Genomic DNA, 18,200 nt, shown 5'->3' on the forward strand with positions numbered 1-18,200 from the left:
GAAACTAGTGAATCACCACTCTTGTAGGTGTTTTATGTCATCCGGTACAAAACAATATTTAATTTTTATTAAAAGACTTCAACTAATCATTTGTAGGAAAAATATTCTGCTCTAAAAGAGTTTTACTATTGAGAGAGAGAGAACTAATTTAGTTCGAAACAAAACAAGCTTAGGCAAGCATGTAAGTGTTTCCCATATGATTGATTAATTAAAAGTTCATGACTTTGAGTTTCTATTACTTCAATTAGTAAAATCACTTATAATTGTCAATAAAAGAATTAAAATAAAAAAGATAAAGAATATTGCTAGGAAAAGAGAGAAGAGAGCCAACCCATTGATTAGTCTATTCAGTCAAAAAGATAATCACATCAGATAGTACTTATCAAGAAAAGAAAGAATAATCGCATCCGATAATATATCTTTTTAATTTTGATCATTCATATCATCCTGTGGTCCAGCCATGTATGCAAGTTGACCATAAACCAAGCATAACATTCTCAATCAAAAAATGCTTCAACATAAGTAGGCTGTCCCAATTAACCATGTGATTAGAACTCCACACATTAAGATTCCGACGCTAAATTTTCATTCATACAATATTGCATGCATACAAAATTTAGTCAATATTAGTTAGTTTTTCAAAAACTATTTCAAACCAAAGTACAAACTATTGTAATATTAACGGTATTAGCCGCTCTAATATGTTATTATTTTATAATATGATTCATCCTAATTATGAAAAAAAGCAATTAATTATTATAAAAAGTAGAGAAATATAAGGATTAGAAAAAAAGTTGTGCTTCCCACATTGTTACGGCTCTTATCCTTCCTTCTATATAAGAATCAGTTTGGAGGCATGAAGTCCCATACAAATCCCAAACACCCAATCATTCACATCTAATATTTGACCCTTGTCTGTCCAACATTTCTTATAGCCCATCGAAAAGGCCGAAAAACATGGCACTTCGAGCTTTGGTTACACTTCTATTTGTGCCTCTTCTTCTGCCTCCAACCATTCATGGTTACACTCAAGCAGATATTAAAACATGGTGCAGCCAAACCCCAAACCCTGAGCCATGTGAGTATTTTTTAAGCCATAAGCCTAATTACCACAACCCCATAAAGCAAAAGTCCGATTTTTTCACAATCTCAAAGCAGCTTGCACTAGAACGCGCCCTAAAAGCTCAAAGTAACATATTTTCACTAGGGCCTAAGTGCAAAAATGCTCGTGAAAAGGCTGCATGGGCTGATTGCCTTGAGCTTTATGAGTACACCCACCTTAGGCTTAACAAAACCATCGACCCTAACGTCAAGTGCAGCCAAACCGATGCTCAGACATGGCTCAGCACGGCTCTAACCAACCTTGAGACGTGTCGGGCCGGGTTTATTGAACTAGGGGTCCCTGACAATCTCTTGCCCTTGATGTCAAACAATGTTTCGAAGCTAATCAGCAACGCTTTGGCTCTTAACAAAGTTCCATACACTGTACCGAGTTATAAACATGGTTTTCCAACTTGGGTTAAGCCCGGGGATCGGAAACTCTTGCAGTCTTCTTCGGCTCCTAATGCTAATATCGTGGTGGCACAAGATGGTTCAGGGAATTATAAGACAATAAATGAGGCGATAAGTGCAGCATCATCACGGTCAGGAAGTGAGAGGTTTGTGATATACGTGAAGACTGGGACATACAACGAAAATGTTGAGATAACGTTGAAGAATATTATGTTGGTGGGAGATGGTATAGGAAAAACCATAGTCACTGGGAGCAAAAGTGTTGGTGGAGGTTCTACAACCTTCAATTCAGCCACTATTGGTAAGTAAATTCAATTGACTACTTCTAATAATATGCTAAATTTCGTGCTAAAAAAATTGTAATTAATTGGTTCCCTACAAAATATTACATATATATTTATATGTCTGGTGGATAAAATCGTGGCTTGGACTGAGAAAAGTTAGATTTAGATATGAGATAAAAGAGATTAAGAAGAGGAAGTATAGAGGTTTGAAAGGATGAAAGCAAGTAATGCAAGAATACCAAGAAACTTCTGACCAGTTTAAAAAAAAAAAAAAAAAAACCCCTTGCGTATATTGACCTTAGTTGGCTTTTTAGACATGTAAGTAAGCCGAGTTATTGAATGGATAACTTAAAAATTTTAGTGAGATTATTCATGAAACTCTGAATTTGAAATGAGTCATATTTCATACCGCACACCATTCTATATGGTTTGGTTCCGAACCAAAACCCTTTTTTTTTTTTTTTTTTTTTTTAATCCAGGTCACACATGTAGGTTTAGGTTCAAAGGAAAGAAAAATATCTCTTGCATCCAACGTATGTATTGGATGTCTCATAACATGGGGTTCTCAGGAGTTTGTAGGACTCACATCCAATGCATATCTCTGATGGATACTTTCTTAATTTTCAAGAGATTTTAGTTATCAATTATATGTTTTAGCCTTCTTTTCAAAATTAAGTAGGATTACTATGTGTGTGTTTTAATATCGCTTATTTTATTAAAAATTGAAAATTTATTATTAAAAATAATAAAAAAAATAATTTTTAAGATACTGTCGCAGTAAACACTGTAACTTTGCCTTAATGCAATGTTCAGTCTCATAAACAGTCCAAGAGGCGTTGGTAAAAAAAAAAAAAAAGCAAAAATGCAAACGTGCAGACTTGATCAAGACAGATACTAAATCATCAATTTTGACAAGATTTTGCCGAAGAAGTTGCTTTTTTTTTCTTTGTCAAATTGGAGTTCAAACAACGAATACACGTAATGAATATATAAAATACTTTCTTTCCATGATTATCAATTATGATTTGGCCTTATTTTTCAAAATTAAGTACGATGACTATAGCAAAATAGTACGACGACTATAGCATCAAATTTGACAACACTTTGGGGAAAAGTTCTTTTTGTCAAATTGGGTTCTCTTTTTCCATGGAAGTGTTTGCAAGGAATAGGCCTAAAAAGACCATGGTCCAGAATTTCTAGATTAGTGGTATAATATTCTCTCTCTCTTGATTAAGTTACCACAGACATGAGATTCATTGATTTACAAATTATTCTAATACTGCGTGACGTTAGGCAACTCCACCTACCCTATTTGATCAGGAACGAAATCCACCTGCACTTCATTTGCAAACTTTTTTTTTTGGCTGAGATACGCATTGCAAACTTTGGTTTAATACTCAAGGCCTAGTCAGTGACCTAGTTAAGTATTTATGACTGATCATTTTTTATATTTGCATGAAGTAGTTATTTCACAGGTCAAATATATCATTATCATCTGTGAAACTTGCAGTGTGATATAACGGTGGTCACATCAAAATCCATACGCAATTTTTGCTTTTTTTTTTTTTTTTGCTGGAATAGCATATGTGCAAAGTTGCTTGTGATATAACAGTAGCTTTGCTAATTAATCTAATATACATACTAGTTTTTTTGTTTTTTTTTTTGTTTTTGTTTTTTTTTTTGCTAAAATAACTATTCTAATAGTCAAAATACAAGAGATGAATAGATAATATATTAGTATAAATATTTTAAAATAAAATTAATAGATGAATAGATAATATATACAGGGTTTAAAGCTATGGAGTCACAGAGTTTAAAGGGCAGAAATTAATTCACAGTCTATTGATTTTTGAGTGATCTAGCAAATATTTGAAGACGCATATATCTTTGCACGTCAAGTAGAAAATGACAAGATTAAAGGACCTAGTTTGAGCTTGTCTGTACGCTATGGTACCGACTACCAAACCCTTTGCATCTAAAAAATGTGGACAAGAACCCATTAAATCGTACAAGTCGTACGGCATGGCCCGCTTGGAGAAAAATTCACGATCTGAATTGTTTATAACTTAAGGTTTTTATTTTATTTTTTGGATTGGTTTTGTTTGCTTAATTCTCAAAAAAAATTAAGTTTCAATCAAAGGTGGCCAATAAGACATTGCTTGTGTATATATAATACTTTTATGCTAATAATTATTGTCGTATTTAATTACTTGTGGTCCTAACTTGCTAATAATTCAGTACTCTAAAATATTATGTCTTACACCTTATATATACAGTCACAATTTTACTAAAATAATGAATGTTAATCTAGAATTTGACTAAAATATTTTTGACATGAAAATTAAGCTCTTCTTATTTTGAATTTTCAGCTGTTGTGGGAGATGGATTCATTGCTCAAGACATCACTATCAGAAACACTGCTGGCGCAGCAAATCAACAAGCCGTGGCCCTACGGTCTGGGTCTGATCTCTCAGTATTTTACAGGTGCAGCTTGGAAGGGTATCAAGACACCCTCTATGTCCATTCCCAAAGGCAATTCTATAGGGAATGTGACATATATGGTACAGTTGATTTCATATTTGGAAATGCTGCAGTTGTGTTGCAAAATTGTAACATTTATGCTCGTTACCCTCCTAACAAGACCAACACTCTCACTGCCCAAGGTAGGACTGACCCTAATCAAAATACTGGAATTTCCATTCATGATTGTACAGTCAAGGCTGCTTCAGATTTAATGTCGTCCCAGAGCTCGGTTAAGACATACTTAGGGAGGCCATGGAAGAAGTATTCACGAACAGTTTTTATGAAAACATACTTAGATAGCTTGATTGCTCCAGCTGGATGGAAGGAATGGAGTGGAAATTTCGCCCTTAATACCTTGTACTATGGGGAGTATGCCAACACGGGGCCAGGCTCATCGACTACTAATAGAGTTAATTGGCTTGGCTACCATGTCATTACTAGTGCATCTATAGCTTCACAATACACCGTTGCAAACTTCATCTCTGGCGGTTCATGGTTGCCGGTTACCAACGTGCCTTACACAGCTGACCTTTAATTTTTTCAAAGAAATTGTTACATACATGCCTTCAATTTGTTCAATAGTCTTCAATTGTCAATTTGCATCTGAGTTCCTTATGGTAAAAAAATAAGTTGATTGTTGCCAAAAAAAAGAAGATTGTGTAATAGTTGTCATTCTTTGATAAGTTGTAATGAAGGATTCAAAATAAATAAAATCAATTATGTTTAATATTCTGCCCAGAACTTTTGGCTAAGGTTGCTTTAGTATATAAAATGAGGTTTCTACATTCTATTGATATGCATAGATAGATAAACATTTTGAGATACAAATTTCTCAACAAGTCATATAGATAATTAGAGTGCTTGTTTAAAAACATGTTTGTGAAAGATTATCACATAAATCAGGGATGATTTTCCCAAAAAAGTAATGTTATAATAATTAATAACAATGTATTACCCGAATTGTAATTTGACGGTGACCCCCTAGCCTGTTAATTATTCCAATTTAATTACCCAAATTTTGTGACCAACGGATTTTACCCATAGTTAAGCAATCAACATCATTGACCAACTAAAAAATGTATGTTTTGTTTCTCATAAAAGAAAAAGAAAAAGAAAAGGTATGTTTTCACTTTTTAAGATTCAAATCTTTGAAAACAAAGTGATAGATAATTATATCTAGAACGGATAACATTCAAACCCTGCTAAAAATTACTTGTCAACTTTCTAGAGATAACTGCAAATATTGGTTAACGTCGTGGGAACTGGTTCATATTTTGTTTATGTATAATCTATGGCCAAATAAAACGATTCAGCAATCTTCTATATTGGTTTCTAATTATTTGAGACAGTTATCCAAATAAATTGGTCAAGTTATATATATATATATATATAATTAAAAGGCTAATACCTTTCTCGTCCTTTTGGTAAAGATCAAGTGTAGAATCTGTTCTTATCAGTTTAATATCTGATATCCCATAAAAAAAAAATAATAATAATAATTAAAAATTAAAAATTAAAAAATAAAAGGCTATATTAGAAGTACCGAATTCTCATGTGTGAGCACATAACGAATCTCTCCTTCTCATGCTAGAATATGTCACATCGATCACCCGCACCTTAAAGTCTTAATTAACGTGTAAATCTTTTATAAAATCATGAATAAACTACTTAAAATAAAAATAAATAAATAAATAAACTTTCTTTAACTCCGTATCAAAATAAATGCTTATACATAAGAGGTACGCTTATAAGAGTTGCATAGTTGCACTTGCTTTACATGCATACACTACTTTTTTTTCTCCCTACAAAAGGTTTGATAGCCTAAGAACATCTTATATTAGGGTTGGTTCAATACAATTTTGGGTGTAAGGTGGTAACTTTTAAATGAGCCTTTTTTTCATATTTAAATATCATTTAAATAATATACAGTTTATTAACTATCAATTTGGTTAATGTTCAATACTGTTAAGTGTAGCTAGAATAATGTGTTTTGTATGTTGTACAATAAGAGGGTGCTGGTGTTAGGATGCAGAGCAGGCTGGGATGCAGGGCTGTGCATGTTGGGATGCGGGGCTGTGCAGGCGCTGATGCATCAGTGATGCAGGAGATGGTGTAGCAACCGTGAATAGTGATGCAGCAGTGAGTATACGTGTCTAGGGTCCACATGTATGATGCATTAGAGTTGGTTATTGGCTGTGCAATTCAGTTAGAGTTAGTTAGGGACTAAGGGGTCTTGACAGTTGTCTTAGAGTGTATAAGAGACTCGTGAGTTGTACATTAGACATTCAAGCAAATTGTATTCTTCAATGAGACTTTTCTTTTTCTTTACTCTGTTATATTCTCTCTCTATCTTGGAGGCCTAGCTGACCTCGAATCCAGCTACACAAAAATCCCACAAATCCAATCTTAACAAGTGGTATCAGAGCATCGTTCCTGCTGCCATGACGGAGACTCGAGCCGCTGCCATGAATACAGTGAATGAAGCTATTGCTTCTCTTCGAACTACCTCTGACCACCATAACAGGGACATCCAAGAAATACAAAAGATTCAAAGCATTCATACTAGAACTCTGAACGAAATGAATCAAAATATCAATGTGATCTTGCAAAAGCTTAATTCGATAGAAGGAAACCAGCATTCACCTCAGAGAAATGTGCAACCGAATTCAATTCCTAATTCTTCAACTTTGTCACTCACCAAATCTGTGAAATTGGATTTTCCTCGATTTTCTGGTGTTGATCCAGCCAGCTGGGTTTACAAGGCGAATCAGTATTTTGGGTACTATCAAACTCCCATTACAGAAAAATTAATGATAGCTTCTTTCCACATGGAATTGGAGGCATTGATATGGTTCCAAGAAGCAGAGGAAGCTGGGATATTTTCTGATTGGGAATCCATGGTGCAGGCTTTACATGTAAGGTTTGGATCAACGGCCTATGATGATCCAATGGAAGTATTAACAAGACTGAGGCAGACCACCATAGTATCCTTGCATAAAGCAGAGTTTGAAGCAATATCAAATAGGATCAAAGGGCTTTCTCCACTGCACAAGTTAAGCTACTTTTTGAGTGGGCTAAAAGATGAGATACGTTTGCCAGTGCGAATGCTTAGTCCTCAATCCTTGAATGCAACATTTGGATTGGCTAAGATACAAGAAGAGTACGTGATGAGTTGCAGAAGGAATATAAAGAATCAACAAGATTCAGGTAAGAACTCTATCTTGGGTTTGCCTAAAAGAAATGGTGTGGTAGAAAATAAGTCTAGTATGCCCCTTAAGAGAATAACTCTGACACAAATGGATGAAAGGAGGCAAAAGGGACTTTGTTACAATTGTGATGAAAAATGGGGGCCGGGGCATAAATGTAGGAATGCTAGACTCTTTATTTTGGAAGGAATTGAATTGGTTCCTAATGAGGATAATTCTGGTGTGAGGATAACAGAATTGGATGAGGGTGTTCAATCTAATCAGGATGAGGAGGTAGAGATTACCTTTTATGCTATTACAGGAACACCTACACCTTGTACAATGAGGGTGAAGGGAAGAGTCAATAGAGATAGGTTAGTGATTTTGATAGACACGGGTAGCACTCACAATTTTGTGGATGTCTCCTTGATTAGTAGCTTACAACTAAGGGTAGATGTTACTAAGGTGTTAGAGGTCAAGGTAGCCAATGGGGAAATTGTAAAAACTCAAGGACTTTGTAGTGAGGTACCTGTGATAATCCAAGGAGTGGAATTTTGTATCAACTTACATGTTTTGGAATTATGTGGCTGTGATGCAGTTTTAGGTACTCAATGGTTAAGTACCTTGGGTGAAATTCAATGGAATTTTAAATTGTTGACTATGAGTTTTTGGTATAAGAATCAGCAGGTTCTGTTGCAAGGTCTAAACTCCAATTTTGATTCTTCTTTGGTGGATGGCAAGAAGCTTTTCAATGCTTCAGTGAAGAGAGGGTTATTGTTAAAGATTGAAGGGGTAGACTCAACTGATGCAGTGAGTAAACTTCCTGCTGAGGTGGAAACATTATTGCAAGAATTTAGCCAAGTCTTTGAGACTCCCACTGAATTACCTCCACTGAGGGGTCATGAGCATTCCATCAACCGTAAGGAAGGTGCCCAACCAGTGTGCCAAAGGCCCTATAGATATCCATTTTATCAAAAAAATGAAATAGAGACAATTTTGAAGGAGCTTCTGTCAGTGGGATCAATTAGAGACAGCAACAGTCCATTTGCTTCACCTGTTTTGTTGGTTAGGAAAGCTGATGGCTCATGGAGGATGTGCATTTATTATAGGGCATAAACTCTATCACTGTCAAAGATAAGTTTCCTATCCCTATTATTGATGAGTTGTTGGATGAATTGCATGGGGCTGTTATTTTTTCTAAGCTAGACTTGAGGTCCAGGTACCACCAAATCAAAATGAAGGATGAAGACATACCCAAGACAGCTTTTAGGACACATGAAAGTCACTATGAGTTCTTGGTAATGCCTTTTGGCTTAACCAATGCTCCTTCCACCTTCCAATCCTTAATGAATCAGGTATTTAAGCCATTCTTAAGGAGATTTGTCCTAGTTTTCTTTGATGATATCTTGGTATATAGCCAATCTCTGTCTGAACATGTCATTCACCTTAGGAGTGTTTTAGAACTTTTGGCTACTCATCATTTATATGCTAAAAGATCTAAGTGTATGTTTGCTTGTTCAAAAGTGGAGTATTTGGGACATGTAATTACTATAGAGGGAGTACATATAGACCCAAAGAAGGTGGCTGCTATGTAGCAGTGGGTTATTCATAAAGATATCAAGTCTTTAAGGGGTTTTTTGGGCCTCACAGGTTATTATAGGAAGTTTGTTAAGGGGTATGGGACTATTGCAGCTCCTTTGACTGCTTTGTTGAAGAAGGACTCCTTTTGTTGGTCCAAGGAAGCTGATTTGGCTTTCCAACAGCTTAAGGAAGCTATGATTACCCCACCTGTCTTGGCCTTGCCAGATTTTGAGAAGCCTTTTGTGGTGGAGTGTGATGCTTCTGGAAGGGGAGTAGGTGCTGTTTTGATGCAGCAAGGGAGGGCTATTGCTTATCATAGCCAAGCACTTAAGGGAAAGAACTTGGCCTTGTCCGCATATGAAAAGGAACTCTTATCCTTGGTGATTGCTGTGAAGAGATGGAGAGCTTATTTGGTGGGCAGACCCTTCACTATCAAGACTGATCAACAAAGCCTAAAGTACTTGCTGGAACAAAAAATTGGAACCCTTGCTCAACAGAAGTGGTTTACTAAGTTGTTGGGTTATAATTTTGTGGTGGAATATAAGAAGGGCAAGGATAATTTGGTAGCTAATGCTTTGTCAAGGAAGGTTGAGTTTGAGGAAACTGATATTGATGATGAGGGGGGAGTTTTATGCATGATTTCATTCCCAACTCCTGCTTGGTTAATTGACCTTAAGGCTAGTTATGCCACTGACCAACTAGTTCAAAGTATTTTTCAAGCTTCTCAATTGGGAAAGGAAGTTCCTAAGGGGTTTTCAATACATAATGGACTTCTATTGCATAAAGGGAGAATTTATTTGGGGTCCTGTGATGCTTTAAAGAAGGCTGTTTTGCAACAAGTCCATGATAGTCCTTTGGGGGGCATTCTGGATTCCTTAAGACCTTGCATAAGGTGAAAAGGGATTTCTCTTGGCCTGGTTTGAGGGAAGATGTAAGGAAGCATGTAAGGAAATGTGATGCTTGCCAAAGACTAAAGACAGAGACTTGTAATGTAGCTGGTCTATTGCAACCCCTACCTGTACCAGAGATACCATGGAAGGATGTGAGCATGGATTTTGTTGAAGGTCTTCCAAAATCTCAGTTTAAGAATGTGGTTTTGGTTGTAGTAGATAGGCTAACTAAATTTGTTCATTTTGTCCCATTGTCCCACCCTTATACTATTGCTAAGGTAGCTTCCCTATACCTGCATTATGTATTCAAATTACATGGACTGCCAGCCTCAATTGTGAGTGATAGGGACCCTGTGTTTACCTCACATTTTTGGCAAGAATTGATGAGATTACAAGGGGTGCAGTTAGCCATGTCCACGGCTTACCACCCTCAATCAGATGGGCAAACTGAAGTGGTGAATAAGAGCTTGGAGCACTATTTAAGAGCCTTTGCAGCTGACAAACCTCACTCTTGGGTTGACTAGCTTCCCTTGGCAGAATTTTGGTTCAATACCAATTTTCATACATCCACCAAATTAACTCCCTTTGAAGCCTTATTTGGTTATCCCCCTCCAAGGTTATTGGACTACATACCAGGCACTACTAAGGTTGAAAGTGTGGAGGTGTATTTGAAAACCAGACAGTAGCTACTGACTTTGCTAAAACAGAACTTAGTGGCAGCTCAAGAAAGAATGAAGATTAATGCTGAGAGGCATAGAACTGAAAGACACTTTGCTGAAGGTGACTGGGTGTATCTAAGGCTACAACCTTACAAGCAAAGGTCATTGAGGCAGAGCAAGATGGGGAAATTATCTCCTAGGTATTATGGACCCTTCCAAATTTAAAAAATAAAAATAAAAATTGGTCGGGTGTCTTACAAGTTAGATTTGCCAGCAGATTCCAAGTTGCATTCCACGTTTCATGTTTCATGCTTGAAAGCAAAATTGGGTCAGCATGTGGCAGCCATTCCTACTCTTCCAGCTGTAGATGCAGAGGGCATCTTGAATCCTGAACCTATTGCTGTGTTGCAGGAGAAATCCCATCGGTTGAGGAATAGGACTGTGACTTAAGTCTTAATTCAATGGCAAGGGGAAGGTGTGGAGAATGCTACTTGGGAAAACTTGTACCAGCTGCAGCAACAATATCCTCACCTTGTGGGCAAGGTGTTTTAATAGGGGGGGGGGGGGTATTGTTAAGTGTAGCTGGAATAATGTGTTTTGTATGTTGTACAATAAGAGGGTGCTGGTCAACAATATCCTCACCTTGTGGGCAAGGTGTTTTAATAGGGGGGGGGGGGGTATTGTTAAGTGTAGCTGGAATAATGTGTTTTGTATGTTGTACAATAAGAGGGTGCTGGTGTTAGGATGCAGAGCAGGCTGGGATGCAGGGCTGTGCAGGCTGGGATGCGGGGTTATGCAGGCGCTGATGCATCAGTGATGCAGGAGATGGTGCAGCAACCGTGAACAGTGATGCAGCAGTGAGTATACGTGTCTAGGGTCCACATGTATGATGCATTAGAGTTGGTTATTGACTGTGCAATTCAGTTAGAGTTAGTTAGGGACTGAGGGGTCTTGACAGTTGTCTTAGAGTGTATAAAAGACTCGTGAGTTGTACATTGGACATTCAAGCAAATTGTATTCTTCAATGAGACTTTTCTTTTTCTTTACTTTGTTATATTCTCTCTCTATCTTGGAGGCCTAGCTGACCTCGAATCCAGCTACACAAAAATCCCACAAATCCAATCTTAACAAATACTATAATTTTTTTAAAAAAAAATTGTTTCTTATCATTGGTAACACATCAATTTCTGAAATTTATGTAATAAAATTTATAGTAGCATCACTCAATTCTTTGGATCATATTAAGGGTGGAGAAAAAAAAAATCACATAAGACCCCACATTTGGGTATGAATGTAGAAAATGTAGTAATGTTATGTAAGGCATGTAATCTGACCAATGCATATCACCCCATTGCGTTCTATTATTATATTAACTAGTGTATGACCCGCACAATGTGCAGATTAGTTAGTTTTATTTATTTATTTTGAATTAGGATACTCTTATTTGTTATTTACGGTAAAATAAATAAAAATCTCTAATTTATAGGTATGGTATCTTAAAATTTTAAAGAAGCTCTATTAATATGGTATTACAATTTTCACTTATTTTATGAAGCTAACAAAATGAAAATGAAGTGATGATAATTATTTTAGAATACCTGTCATCACTCACTTGAGGTGTCAATGCTAGGTTTGTAATGCCCTTGATAATAACAACCTTCAATCTTCTATATAATCCAATCCTTAATACATATTGGTTTACACCTCACCCACATAAGTAATAACCGCTAACCATATGCCAAAGTATATGGTAAAGTTCATTCTCAAAAAAAGAAGGTAAACTTAATAAATTTAATATTGTGTTTTATTTTTAGGACCCAATATATAATGATTGTTAATTTTTTTAAGCGAAAGAATAAATAAAAAGAGTGATTAAATTCTTATTAAAAATAAAAGCAATAAAATGGTCTTAGTGTAAATAAAGACACATATTGGGTATTTTGTGAAGCATGAACCTTCAAAGAAAGTTTCTATTAAATTACTTTTACTATTCTCAATCTCATCCGTGATTGAGATTTATCTCACATTTATTATTCCTATAAAGTTACTTTTCCTTTCCTTCATATTCTTCTTCAGTATTTTACTTCTCGTTAGTGAGCCCCTATGAACTCCCTTCACTTTTTTTTTTTTTTTTTTTTCCTTCACCATGCTTTTCTGCTAACATTTTTAAGTTTCAGTTTTTTCTTTTTTTAATAATTATTCAGTCTCATGAAAAATAGCACATGAAAATATTCTCACCTTTCAACTTGCTGCAGTAAATCCAACAACTTTCTTTCCAGAGTAAATTATTCTTGCAGAAGAGCAAAACATTAATTCAAAACTTTTATCACTGTTTTTGTAGGGAAAAAATGGTTCAAAAGGTAAATATAAATTGAGAGAGGTTTTGAATAGAAGATGGCCATTGTAGTTAATTTCGCAACTACCTAAGATCACGTTGTTTCGGATTTCTATTAATTGGCTGAAAGAGTTATAGGCGGTGTTTATTGATAAAAGTTGGCAAACAACAGTCCGCTTAAGCGTTTTTTCTTTTAAATGTAACGGTTCCTAAAGCATTTTTCTTTCAATGGCGAAGGAGTGCAATGCTTGATTTTTTTAATCCTGAAGACGTGAAAGGCACAACGTTTCTCTTTTTAACTCTATCTATACATGCTTGGGGAGGATTCAAACAGCTAGAATGAGAATTTTTTTCATCGCCATTAGCATTGAAGTACTTAAAGATAGACTCATAGTCATAGGTACCTTTTACATTTGATAAAATTATTATTTTTTTCAACAGAGGCTCACCAAAATAGGAAGTGACACAATTTTTTATTCAGAGCCGTTTACAAAGCAACAATTTCGTATAAAAATGTGCAATATATATGCACTTCCACAAGGGCAAAGGAAGCTAAAAACGCAATATATATACACACTACCATAAGTGCAAAGCAAACTAACTACGCAAGAGTAATATTTTTAGCATGGTTTTAGGAGGCACAAATCCTGGCCGTCCAAATGATCTCTGCCACAACAATGACCTCGATTATCAGCTAAGGCTATTTAATCCTCCAAATACTTGGATATAAAATTGGAGAAAGACAATATTTGAGTTCAAAATCCCAATTCTAACAAAATTACATATGAAACAACAATGAACTCAATTCAAAATAGAGCAAACAATGAAACAATATAATAAAAACTCAACTTTGAGGCTCTGATCTATTTAAACCAATTTCAATCTGAATTTTAATCCATATCAATCAAAGGAAATTGAAATTTGAAAAAAACCATATCTATAAACGTAGAAGATGCAATGCCTTGTCATATACTGTCTTTCAAATCAACTTTCTTGTAGCTTCATGTAGATCTGAAACACAAAAGAGAACTAAAATAGCCTTAATTTTCATGGGTCAAATAATTTGGTTAAGAATTAGAACACAATCACTTATTTAATAAATAGGGGCAAAAGATCACATCACAGTGAATAAGGTATTATTCTTCTAAATTTGTGAATTAATTAATTGGTGGCATGCATGTTATGACATAGGCAAATAGTAACCATGATTTAGAATTCTTAAGCAAATCTAAATATCCCCAAAAAGCATATATTAATCTCCAAAAGACATAAGCATAGCATTTACCAGGTTGGACAACTATATTAACAGACAAAAATTCCCCAAAGCTAAAGGTTATCTAAAAAAAAAAATAGTGATAGTGATAGTGATGGGAGATACTTCCAGTTATAGTGATGGTATTAATTATTAATATTCAAGCAATAACATTAATTACCAAAATACAACAGCAATCCACAGAATAAAAAAAAACAATAAATAGAAAAACACATCCATGAAGGGTAAGGCCACAACCACCATCACTACCAACAACAATCCATTACCTTAAATTCACACAACCAAATCCACAAACACATTTCAGACAAAATACATCAGCTACATATTCACACCATCACTCCCCCAGAACACAAAACAATCCACCAAATAACAACTTAATTCCTAGAAATTGAAATAGAAACAAACCTAGATGCACAAATGAATAAGTAACACTAACACATTATATATACGCACTGAGGTTTCTAATGCTCGGCAACCTCCACATACTATGCCATTAATAAACTTTGTTTTTTCTCTATTTTACAAACACAAAACCAAATGTTGTGGTTGCATCCATTCTTTAACAGCACACCACACTCAGGGGTATTGTGCAGCTTACTCCTAAACAGATCGTCAGTTTTTTTTTTTTTTTTTTTTTTTGGTGGTATTCATATAAAAAAAAATTTAATAAAAATAAGACACATGTTCAGCAATCTTGAACAACCATACTAACCAACCAAAATCTTCAAAACAAAAATAAAATCGCCACAAAATTCAAAATAGCAGCAGCCACAACATAACATTTTGTAGTTGATCATATAAAAACCCAAAGATTATATTGCCCTTTGAACTTGTTTATTGTTTCTTAATGTACAAAACTAACTAAAGTTTACAATGCCCATATAATAAATATAGAGAGGGAAAACAATGCAAAATAAATACAAAAAAAAAAAAACCATATAGCAAACAAAAACAACATTCCCATAATCAAAACCGAATCAAAGAATCCCAGGAAACAGCAAGTTTACTGATGCGGCCTAGTATTGGGAATTCAACAATTCCCAAGGTCTCAGCCCTCTGTAAGCTAGCAAAACATGATGTGAAATTAGCTGTAATGCAGATATGGTCACGTACACCTTAACCTCAGCACTACATAAAATTGTAACAAAAGAAACAAAGAAATGATTTAAAAATAAAAAAGAACAAAGCAATAAAAGGTAGGACTAATATAACCAAAGAGAAGAAATTTACTATGAAATTCTGCATTGATGATGAGAGAAAAACCCTAGTGAATGAGCAGAGGTTAACAAAATAAACATAAAAAGGTAGAGGAAAATAACAAACCTTGGAGGTGGCATTGATAAACATCAAAGATTGACAATTTATTCAGCAATCTAACAACTCCAATTAGCTAAGTTTGATTACACTTTTAGCAATGTATAAAAGTACATCTTACATGCAGGGTTAGAATTTACTTAATAAAAGGATTAGGATTAGTTTGAGTTCAAGCTCTCATATTTAACAAAAAGCCCCTAATTCTTTTCCAGCAATGTAATTAGACTACAACTCAAACTGATTCCCTTGAAATTTGCCATACCAGGAATATTATGTAAGTTGGATTTAGAGGAGGCCCATGATTACATCAATTGGAATTTCCTTATATATATGCTGAGACAATGTGGCTTTACTAAAAAATGGAGCTAATGGATTTATACTTGTATATCTACAGTTAGATTCTTTGTTTTGGTAAATGTAGTATAGTATTATATGGAACTCTGCAACTTTGACAGCCAATGATGTCAAATTAAGGGAAGCACATTCACCAGCCAACAAATGCCTGTGACATTCTTTTAGGAAGTGCTCAGGGGATAGATCTAGTAGTAGTTGGCTAGGCATTGAGTTCTAGGAATTTTACCATTTGAATAGAGCTAACCAGACCTTGGAGGTAAAATTTGAGTTGGTATATGGCGAGATAATTCTTTGTCAAAAGCACATAGTTAGAGAAATACCATACCATATCATAAGCTTTTTGGAATCCAGCAGGCAAATTCGTCATTGTCCTCTGCCATTCATTTAACACTGCATCTACGAATTTATGACCAAAAAGTTGATAAAAGGTACAAAATTATTACTGCATCAGAACATACTAATATTAACAGCACACGTAGACATCTTAAAAAATAAAATAAAAACAGCACCCAAAAAACATTTAATCTACTAAAGAGCATATTTAAGAATTATAACCTCCTAAAGAAATTTCTGTCTCTTAAACAGGCCTCCGCCATCCCCTTCATCGCCATCATCAAAGTCATCAAAGTAATCATCTTCATCGCCATCAACATCACCACCACCATGATTTATTTTCTTTCCAATATCTCCACCACCTCCCCCAATTGCAGTCTGGAATTCTAAAAGTATTAGTCATGTTGCCCAAGACAATGAACAATTCACATCACAATATGTTTAAACCAAATTGAAGTAGTAACTTTCAGTTAATTGGTTAAAGGAATGCAAAACCTCAAATCTGAGTACTTAGACCTAGATCAGCACCCAAGTCATAAATAAAAGATCAAATCTATAAATATGTTGGTTCCCCCTAAAATAATATCTACATTCCTCAGAACGCTAAGAGACAAAGCCTAGGTAGAATTTGATCTTATATGGTGTTTCCCTGGGAAAAAGAAAGAGAGGAAAACATATTAGGAATTGAAGTCCATAATTGCAGCAAACCCTAATTAGAAACCCCCAAATCCCAAAATTAATAACAACCCCCAAATTGAAAATCTAGTAATTTTCCCAGTGTCCTTGTTTGTTTTCTCAATTTCCTACAAACATTTGAGCCTCAAAGTTATTTTGGAAACAAAAACCACAAATTATTCATAAGCAAGTAGATTAAGACAACAACAACAAAATAGGAAGAGAGTAGTGAAGATTGAGGATTCAAGGTGATCTTACCAACGATCTGATACGTACCCCGAAAGATTAAAAGCCCGTGAAACTTTTGAGAAAAACAGGCCAAAATGGTTTTGTTTTCAGCAGTGAGGAAACCGATGGTGATGGTTCCAGAAAATTCTCTTTTAAGCTATTGGGTTACGGTTTCGACGAACTCTGTTCTCTTTCCATTTGTTTGCAATTTACTGATTTAAGCGGTTAGTTTTCTTTTATACTGAAAGCTATCAAAAGGTGTTTTAACGCTGCCAAACAGATCAAAAGGTGTTTTCCAAATCAAAACCCCCCCCCCCCTAAAAAAAAAAAAAAACTATGAACACAGATATTAGCAAAACAGGGAAAGGCTTAGTGATATCAAAATAAATCGAAAATTTGAGAAAACAAACATTTTCATGGGCAACCCAAAAGCCTGAAACAAAAATGAATCAAAACCAAAATCAAATCTTAACCTTTCCAACAAAAAAAAAAAAAAAAAACTCAGTAATATTTCATACCCAAATCTAAAAAAAAATAGAGAAAAACGTACCGGAGCCAGTTCCGACAATCTGATGGTGGCAGATATATAGCCTAACAGTTAATGCCCATAGATTTTTCTTTCTGCTTGCAACGGTGCTCTAGGTCTAGCGAGGGAACGGAGAACTCTCTCTGCCTCTCTATTTCTCCGTCTCTCTTTTCTCTCTTTCTCCTTTCTCCGTAAAGCAATTATTTTTTTTTTAGCGGTTAGTTTCCTTTTATACCAAGAGGCTCCCAAACAATGTTTTAACAAAGTGAATCATTGTTTTTTTTATTTTTTCCAAACACACCATGCAGCTCTTTTAACTTAAAGTTAAATACGTGTCAGCATTTTAAGAGGCTTTTTTTTCCTAACGTGGCAGCACCTTCTTAAAAGCTTCTGCTATTATCTATAGTATTAGATTAGATCAATTAGAACTCCATAATTATTCACAAGAAAAAAAAATTTGTTTATTTATTAATAAGAGAACCACATTACTTTTTCATAAATAACATCAAAATTAAAATAAATTATTTC

At 35.0% G+C, this 18,200-nt stretch overlaps 2 protein-coding genes, 1 long non-coding RNA gene and 1 pseudogene across 5 annotated transcripts; 3 read left to right on the forward strand and 1 right to left on the reverse strand.

The window, feature by feature from the left end:
- The first annotated feature begins 888 nt into the window (after positions 1-888).
- LOC112025565 (pectinesterase 2) lies at positions 889-5,052 on the forward strand. Its single transcript, XM_065771196.1, has 2 exons — positions 889-1,813; positions 4,166-5,052. Exons 1-2 carry the CDS (start codon positions 958-960, stop codon positions 4,852-4,854), a joined length of 1,545 nt encoding a protein of 514 aa, XP_065627268.1. The 5' UTR covers positions 889-957; the 3' UTR covers positions 4,855-5,052.
- Positions 5,053-5,723: 671 nt separating this feature from the next.
- On the forward strand, positions 5,724-5,820 carry LOC112025590 (U2 spliceosomal RNA; annotated as a pseudogene).
- A 940-nt stretch (positions 5,821-6,760) lies between these two features.
- LOC112025537 (uncharacterized) lies at positions 6,761-8,620 on the forward strand. The gene has a single exon (XM_024058209.1). It carries the CDS (start codon positions 6,761-6,763, stop codon positions 8,618-8,620), a length of 1,860 nt encoding a protein of 619 aa, XP_023913977.1.
- Positions 8,621-13,803: 5,183 nt separating this feature from the next.
- LOC112025533 (uncharacterized) lies at positions 13,804-17,888 on the reverse strand. Of its 3 annotated transcripts, none has more exons than XR_010628102.1 (4): positions 17,697-17,888; positions 16,466-16,621; positions 16,236-16,306; positions 13,804-13,998 (listed from the first exon to the last, which is right to left on the reverse strand). It is a non-coding gene; the product is annotated as an uncharacterized LOC112025533 (long non-coding RNA). The 3 variants fall into 3 exon arrangements; XR_002884261.2 differs by having other exon boundaries at positions 13,804-13,980; positions 17,697-17,887; XR_010628103.1 differs by lacking the exon at positions 13,804-13,998 and adding an exon at positions 14,005-15,370.
- Positions 17,889-18,200: the final 312 nt, after the last annotated feature.

Source organism: Quercus suber, unplaced genomic scaffold, assembly GCF_002906115.3.
Source record: "Quercus suber isolate HL8 unplaced genomic scaffold, Cork oak 2.0 scaffold_40, whole genome shotgun sequence".
Taxonomy (NCBI): domain Eukaryota; kingdom Viridiplantae; phylum Streptophyta; class Magnoliopsida; order Fagales; family Fagaceae; genus Quercus; species Quercus suber.